This window comes from Ochlerotatus camptorhynchus, unplaced genomic scaffold, assembly GCF_037179485.1.
Source record: "Ochlerotatus camptorhynchus isolate MF236.1 unplaced genomic scaffold, CSIRO-AGI_Acam_v1.1 ptg000019l, whole genome shotgun sequence".
Classification (NCBI taxonomy): Eukaryota; Metazoa; Arthropoda; class Insecta; order Diptera; family Culicidae; genus Ochlerotatus; species Ochlerotatus camptorhynchus.
The window spans coordinates 678,130-686,389 of record NW_027040511.1 but is presented as its reverse complement, the minus strand read 5'-3'; the positions used below and the strand labels follow the sequence as shown (position 1 = coordinate 686,389).

Here is an 8,260-nt window from a genome sequence, read left to right as displayed (position 1 = left end):
AAATGGAAAAAGGAAATCTGCACCAATTAGAAGATTGAAGGAGCAATTTTTCATCGAACATTAACGGTGGAAAATTTGCGTCTTTCTGATCAATTGAAATTTCCTGGTTTATAATTACCTGTGGACAAGTTATTATTGAAAATTTCTGGTGTAAGATTTGCAACAATTTGCTGCATGGAGGGGCAAGCTGAATTGAAAATTCCTTATGTAAAAAGTGCACAGTTCTGGTGAATGGAGTAGCTAGCTTTATTGAACATTTCTGAGAAGAACCTCAAGGGTATTGAATTCTGAGGACAGTTTCAAAAGAAAAGATGTCTGGGGATGATTTTATGAAAATTCTGCGAATAATTTCTAGTGAATCCTGCAGATAGTTCCATGATAATTTTGAATCAAATTTTGAATGAAATTACAAAGAGTTGTTGAGGAAAAGTTCAAGGAAATTCCGAGGGTAATTTCAAGCTCAATCTGGAAAGAATTTGTGGAGAAAACAGAGGAAATTCTTCTGAAGCATTAGGGGAATTTCAGTTCCAAAGTGTTGTGAAAAAAAAAAGTTCAAAAATATTCCGAAAAGAACCTCAAGGATATTGAATTTTTAGGACAGTTCCAAAATATTTTTGGGGAGAATTCAAATAAAATTCTTCGGATAATTTCTAGATCATCCTGCAGATAGTTCCAAGATAATTTTGAAAAGAATACCGCGAAAATCAATGTTTGAGTGAAATTCCAACAGGATTTTAAGCAAAATTTCAAGCGAATTCCTAGGATAATGTCTAGCTCATAATGTCTAGCACTCTAAAAGAATTTCAGTTCCAATGTGTTCTGAGAAAAAATCATGAAGAGTTCTAAGTTTAATTTCAGTGGACCTCAGAGAAGAATTTCAATAAACCTTTTAGGAGAGTTCTAAAAAAAATCCGAGAAGAACCTCAAGGATATTGAATTCTGAGGACAGTTCCAAAGAATTTCTGGGGAGTATTCCAAAAAATTCTGTGAATAATTTCTAGTGAATCCTGCAGATAGTTCCAAGATAATTCCAAAAAGAATACCGAGAAAATTAAATTTTGAGTCAAATTCAAAGGGATTTTGAGGAAAATTTCAAGGGAGTAACAATAATTTCTAGCTCATTCCGGGAATAATTTCTGGATAATACTGAGGAAATTCTCCTGCAACTCTTAGAGAATTTTAGCTCCAAGGTGTTGTGAGTAAAAGCTCTAAAAATAATTTCAGATTGAGAAGTATTTCAAAAGAGCTCATAAAGTTCTAAATGTTTCGAAAATAACTTCAAGGAATTCTGAAGATGGACTTTTTCCCAGCTGTACAAAGTTTAAAGTCAGTTTTTAGATTCTCTAATTGAAAAGTGGGTATTAGTTTGCCATTTAACCTCGGTCTATTGTTGTCTTACTAAGAATTTGTCTGAGAATCTTCTTAGAAAATTTCAAGTCATTTGTTACCGTGATTTAAAAGTTACAGCTATTTCTGTGCGTTGCAATAAGTTCAGGATTGTCCTTTATGTTATCTTTAAAACATGTTGTATGTTCGGCATTATTTCCTGTCACTGGCGGTACTTTGTGGCAGGGTTGACATGCTCAATCCTTCGCTCAAGTCGTCATTCCGTTAACAATCCTGTACTCGCTTGTCAAAATAGTTTTGTGCGCTTTTGTGCCAATCGTTACTTATTTTTTAAACCTTTTTAATGGTCCTATTAGCTTTGACATTTAGGTCAAAATTTGAAAAAAAAAATAGAATTACAATTTTTGCTGAAAATGACCAAGTTCAACGGACTCGCAACGGTAATAGTAAAGTGTGACTACAACAGCATATAATACCTCGTACAGACTATGGCTTGTATCATGTAATAAAGGCTGTCTTGCAATGAGCACTCACATATAGAAGTACTCCCCATCCCCAGATTAAATGCACCATAGAAGAAAAAATTGCCCCTCCTTAACCAGATTCCTGTGCACGCTAGTGATCATACTGTACAATTTCCTACAATTTTCTCTTCAACAGTAACAACGCAACATGTATATGTCTTGAACGAATACTCGACTATTAATTAAATGGAAATCATAATTCTTTTTCAGGCACAGCTATAAAGAAAGACCTTGCTGGAGGCGGATGGATTCCGTTCGCGGACCGGTCTTGGAAATTTTCGTGTTGTAAAATTTCTCGACAGCCCTGGGCATGGAGTATGATTGTTCTTACCACACAATATACACTAATGTAAAAATGCTCTCAATTAACTACTGTGGAAATGCTCAAAGTACATTAAGTTGAGAGCCAGTGAAAAGTCCCAGTGGGGACGTAATAAATCCAAACAAGACAAACATGCTTTTACAGAGTTATGGGCTTCGGATTCATAAATGTTGAAGTATTATATAAAAATTACTTTATTATTACAATCTATAGTTAAAACAATTAGTTAGCAAATGCTATTACGATACAAACATACAATTAAAGTCTTATTAATCGTAAACATCGGATAAAATCTTACTGTTGACATATACTAACCATCTAATCACAATTTCAAGCTCGGAGTCTTGTATTAAGCTGGATTCTGTTTAATTTAAAACATCCTATCTATCTAATTTCTTAAACATCTACTAAAACGTATAGAAGCTTCTATTCAGTTGTGTAATATTTAATATTTTCCACACTATCATAGCTGCAAAGATTTGCGGACGCCGGCCCACATCAAACAATACTGTTCATATTTTGTTTTACAATTCCTATCAATTGTCACAACCTTCCGTCACTTTTACTTCCTGCTGCCTACAATATATGTTCATTTATAGTGAGCGGTGACAATAAGCTCCATGGCATGATCACGCTTTTTAGCACTACCCTAGAGATGGTCATGATCATGTTCGTGGTCGTGACCCTGGTCCTGGTTATCCTCTGTCACACCATGGCTGTGACTGTGGCTATGTCCAGCTGAAAAAAAACAGAAGGAGAAAAATAGGCTTAGAATGCTTAGTTGAATTGGAGTTTCTCACGCTTATAGTTAAAAAAAACATCGATTATGTGATATGATATGTAGATATCATTCATAACGAACATGAATTTCAGGTTTGTAGAAGATACAACATACATATCTATTATTACTGACACATATCATATTTTATTTCAAACGGACAAAAGTCTACAACTTGCTACGAAATTACGACCATCTGATGGCCTTGTGGCTTAAGTAAAGTGAAAAATGCATCAAAAATATAATCAACGACCCTCGCAAAGGTTATGCTTTTATTTCCAACTCCCTTTACTAACAAGCAAATTATCAAATTAAAAGCTATAAAATCACTGAAAGCTAAATAAGGCACATTCTACGGTTTTTACCAGATTTTTGTACTGTAGCTGAAAAAAATATTAAAAGTAACCCTCAAATGTTACTGCAGATTGTGAAATATTTCCTATAAGAATTGACCAAACTTTATGATTTGAATAGCTCAAAATGATTTGGTAAGTTATTTACGGTACAACAGGCAACGTTGCAACGTTACGTAGAATGTATCATATTAAGTATTTCGGACAGTTCTCTCACATTTAAAATCCAAAGCACAGAGAAGAAGAAAAAACAGTAAAGAACTGTGGTAGAAGGCTACGCATACCACAGCGTGCGATGATAAATATTTAGTGGTTGCTGTGACAACATGCCTCGTCGTCGTAAAACATATGCACTGCCAGAATCATGATTGTTTTTACCGCCATCTGCAAGCGATAGAAGTGAATGGTGATAATAATGTTTATCCTAATACAAATGTTGGAAAATATTATTCTACAAAAAGAATGTATTAAATAGTTGTAAAATTACGTGCAGCATATAAAACTTTGTAACAGAAAATGAACACTGGTTTATTACAACAATTTAAAACGAATTATATGTTACATTGCTGTTGGGCCTCCCTTAGCTTTATCGGCAATGTAATTTTTCGGGATAGAAATTTTCTCCACTTTTCTGGGCATAGAGAATGACTGTACTTGCCCACAATGTATACCAATGCAAAATTGGTACAGGCTTAGAAAGTTCTTAGAGATTTCCGTTGGATAATTTTGTACTCATTTTTGACACTGGTGCGAAAAGCGTGCCTATTTTATTAAATGTTTCACAAACGTCTGTTTTAATTAAATTAATGCTTTCTAATTCAATAATAAATCGAAATTTGAGCTTAGCTTGTCATCTTTACGCACATCTTATTTGTGTGCACTCAACTGATTTCTTTGTTCAAGTGTTGGAAGGAGGTTGTTTTTTAGTGGTAGAAATTAGGATAAAATTGTACAAATCGGATGTAATTCATATATTCGGTAGTATTATTGTACTAAAGCATACTAATCAAAGATTAAAATCAGGTTCTATCAACATTTTTCAAAATCGAATTCAGCACCTAGCACCTCAATTTACACCAAATTGAGGAATTAGAATGAAATCACACAGTTATTTTATGATTTTCTTTTTGCTCAAATGTTGTTCTACCGTTTGTGTTGTGTAAGAGAGATGAGAGTACGGATACAAACGCACGACAAAGGAACCGAGTGAAGTAAAAACGTCAACAGTTTCGACTAATGTCGTTTTCGTTTTTGCGATGTAGCTACACCGGTGTCACACCGTCGAACACCGAAAAATTTTGCACCTTTGTTTACTAACAAATGATGATGAGCTGCCAATGACTCGCGCTTATTGCTGCTTACACTACACCAGTGTAGTGCAGTAAAAACGAAAACGACATAAAGCCCTGCAGTAAAAGTATGAACGTCTGTCAAAAGTTGTTTCAATCGAACCGTCAAAATGCACCGCTTTGCTCGATTGGAACAGCATTTTTTCAGTTTTGTGGTGACAGTCGTCCATACTTTAACTGAAGGGCTTACACCATGGGAAGACCCAACACATTATGCATGCTGAAGAGAATCAGCAATCCACCCGTCTAGAAAGAAAGCATCGATGCAGTGTTCCGGAAAATGGGATTCAAGCATTCGTCAGTGGATTCATGTTTATATATATACGGAAGAAAGGCGACATGTACACTTTTGTGCTTATATAAGACGTGGATGACATGCTTATTGTCTGTCAAACTGAGAGTTCAATGCAATTCTCGATGAACATTTCAAATGGTCCTATCTGCTTTCATCGACTTTCTCTTTTCATATCCACTGCTATGCAAACAGATTTTGCGCTAATTCTACCACATAGTTTGATAAAGGAGGTTCTTATCTAGCGTCCAAAACGTTAAATACAACAGGGAGAGGTTTTGCAGCTGAGTTATTGACGAAAGAGAAAGTCGATGAAGAGAACCGATCAATGCAGATAGAACCTTTTTAAATGTTTATCTAGAATTCACAAGGCACTGTAACAATCCTTCAATGTGACAGCATTTGGTGACGTAAAGCATTTCCTAGGAACTGAAATCGAGATTGGGTCTGGAGAAGTACACTGTGCAGTTTCCGGACGAACCCACTTTCATCTTGCCGGCGGGAAATACCTCTACACTGCATGATGTATGAAATAATGATGTAATAGTAAAAAGCAGATACAATATTAAATCAATGGATGTAATTTTGTTCGCAAAACCAATGTACATCGTACAATGTGATATTACACAACCGATGGATTGACCTGGTTGCAGCAATTTCGATGTAATATTCAACAACTTTTTTTGCTGTGTACCCTGGACTTTTTCCTGTCGAACATCGGACTATCCAAGCCGGAAGTGCACAACGATCTCGGCATCAACGTGGCTCCTGCTTCAAGCCTGCGCAAAGACTACCACCACGTCAACTGGGTGCAGTTTGGACGTGTGGTTGACAGAGGCATCGACGAAGATCCACCGCTTGACACAGTAGATGACATCGACCGGACGTTGGAAGGACTCCAACAGGCCATATCCGTGACTGACGAGGCATGTGTTCGACAAGTTCCTGTGGGGTAAGTTTGTTGCCATTGATTCCCACACCCAATTACTGATTCGCTCGAGAAATGTTCGTAGACGTCAGTTTCAGAGGACTGGAGATCTGGACAAAAAAAAAACGTGAAATGGCCGATCTGAACAGGCAGATTGCTTCCAGAATGGACTCACTCCGAAATGAAAGTTTCGGGTATGTTGTCCAGAATCTGAACAACCACTCCAGACCATTCTCGAAGGTATCCAAGGTCCTGAAAACTCATCCCAAACCTGTTCCACCTCTCAAAGACGAAAATGATGATGATCGGCTCTTAATCACCCCACAGGAGCAAGCAAATGCAATCGGCGAGCATGCCGCTTCATCGCATTTGCTTGGCTCGACTATCCAAAGTCCGCTCGAAGATCAAGTTGCACAATGCATTCAAAACCTAGATGCCTCCCTTTGTGTCGTGCCTCCGGCGGATATGATTACAGTACAACAAATTTGCTCAGCGCTGAAATGCACCAAGAACATGAAGGCCCCCGGGTTTTATCAACTTGATCTTGAGAAGACTTAGCATGAAAGTGCAGTCTCTTCTAACCTAAGTTCTCTTGCAGATAGAACAGATGCTTGGAGCTGCACTACTTTCCAAGCATCTGGAAGGTAGCAAAAATCACACCAATCCGCAAGCCCGGTAAAGATTCAACATTGCCCTCAAGCTATAGACCAATCAACCTCCGTTGAGCGCTGAGTAAATTGTTCGAGAAACTCATTCTCAATCGTTTGCTCAAGATTGTCAAGGAAAACAACATTATCCTACCGGAACAGTTCGGGTTCTGGAAGGGGCACATCAATGCCTCCAAAACACAAACAATCATGTTCCTGCATCGGCAATCGCCCAAACTAAAATCGGCTCCCTCTTGTACTGTTCGATGAAAAGCTCCTTTTTCGTTTTCATGTAAAGAAAACTGTAGTCAAGTGTTCTGCCTTGGTTAGATCTCTGTATCCGCTGATTTTCCGCAGATCCCGCCTCTCAAGGGTGGATAAACTGGCAGTCTACAAATAAATCATAGCACATGCGATTCTCTACGCAGCTCAGGTATGGGAATCATGTGCACAGACTCACAGGAACAAAATCCAGGTCGCTCAAAATAGAGTGCTGAGGATAGTACTTGATCGTCCTTTCGACACTAGAATAACACAAAGAGGCAAGCATTCCCAGGCAAGATTCCAGAATTAACGAAATTAAGACTTAATTTGCACAAAAATGTAATATATCAGAACATGCTTTGATAAGCAATTTGTATATAGTAGATTAGATTTAGGTATATTGTAGTTGTAAGTTAGTTATAGTTGTAAATATTAGTTATAAGTAGTCTCCTTTTTTCCAATTTAAAACGAACCAATTCCACCAAGATGGTCATTCTCCAAAACAGGCCTGATAGGACTAGGAACTGTAATGAATAAAAATTTAAATTTCAAAAGAACTAAAGTTGATAAGACGCATCGGTGTCACTTAAAAATTCATACATGTAAAACCACGCAAATTCAAGACATAAAGATCAATTAAAGTAAAAAACAAAAAGTCTGCTGTACGTTGCAGTTCAAACCTGGCCTGACGTAGCAGTAAGTGTATCAATCCTGGCTCAGAAATCTAATTGCCCGACGTAGCTAGACTTGCAAGGACGCCAAGATAGTTTTGAGATCTACTTGCGAACATAAATTGCTACTACGATACACGACTGTGGCATTGGAGATGTACGCAGATCTGAACTAGGCAGGCAAACACCGTGATTGCCAAGTCCAATCCCGGTTTCTTGATTCGACTCGGACTCGTCAGTTCGGCATTTTCGTCAACAAAACCTGAGTTCGTGGCATTGACTAAAGCGTGTCAGGAATTGAGTTTTTTGAGGAAGTTGCTGATCGATATGGGAAAAGATTTTTCGATGCCAGTGCCTTCGCTCGAAGACAACCAGAGCTACATTCGAAACCAAATACTTCTACGTTCGTGATCTTCAAAATCAACAGCAAATCATTCTGGAGTATTGTCCTACCGAGTTTATGCTAGCAGAAATTTTTACGAAGCCTCTATGCGAGAAGATTAGAGTACTTCCGGTTATTGTTGAGGTAGAGTGTCGATATGATGCAACAATATAATCACAGTAGGTGTCGGTGTGTTGCGATATCACAGTAGCCTGATACAATATATCGTTTGTATAGTTTCAACAGCCAACTGGAGTAGTTTGTTCTTCAGCTCTCTCCATATTTGTAATAGAAAGCACTCACGCAAACCACTCAATCACTGACGCTATCAACCCTGAAATTCTACGCTAGGTAAATGTTTCACTGGAAACAAAACGCACCGAAACTGTCGCAGAAATCTTCG

General features: G+C 37.7%; 1 protein-coding gene across 1 annotated transcript in view; it reads right to left on the bottom strand.

The window, feature by feature from the left end:
- Window positions 1-2,371: 2,371 nt before the first annotated feature.
- Zip89B (Zinc/iron regulated transporter-related protein 89B) overlaps window positions 2,372-8,260 on the bottom strand; it is a 40,847-nt gene continuing 34,958 nt past the window's right edge. Inside the window, exon 2 of the mRNA XM_065223842.1 lies at window positions 2,372-2,931. Coding sequence (XP_065079914.1) covers window positions 2,843-2,931 — 89 coding nt within the window. The 3' untranslated portion in view covers window positions 2,372-2,842. The remainder of the gene's footprint in view (window positions 2,932-8,260) is intronic.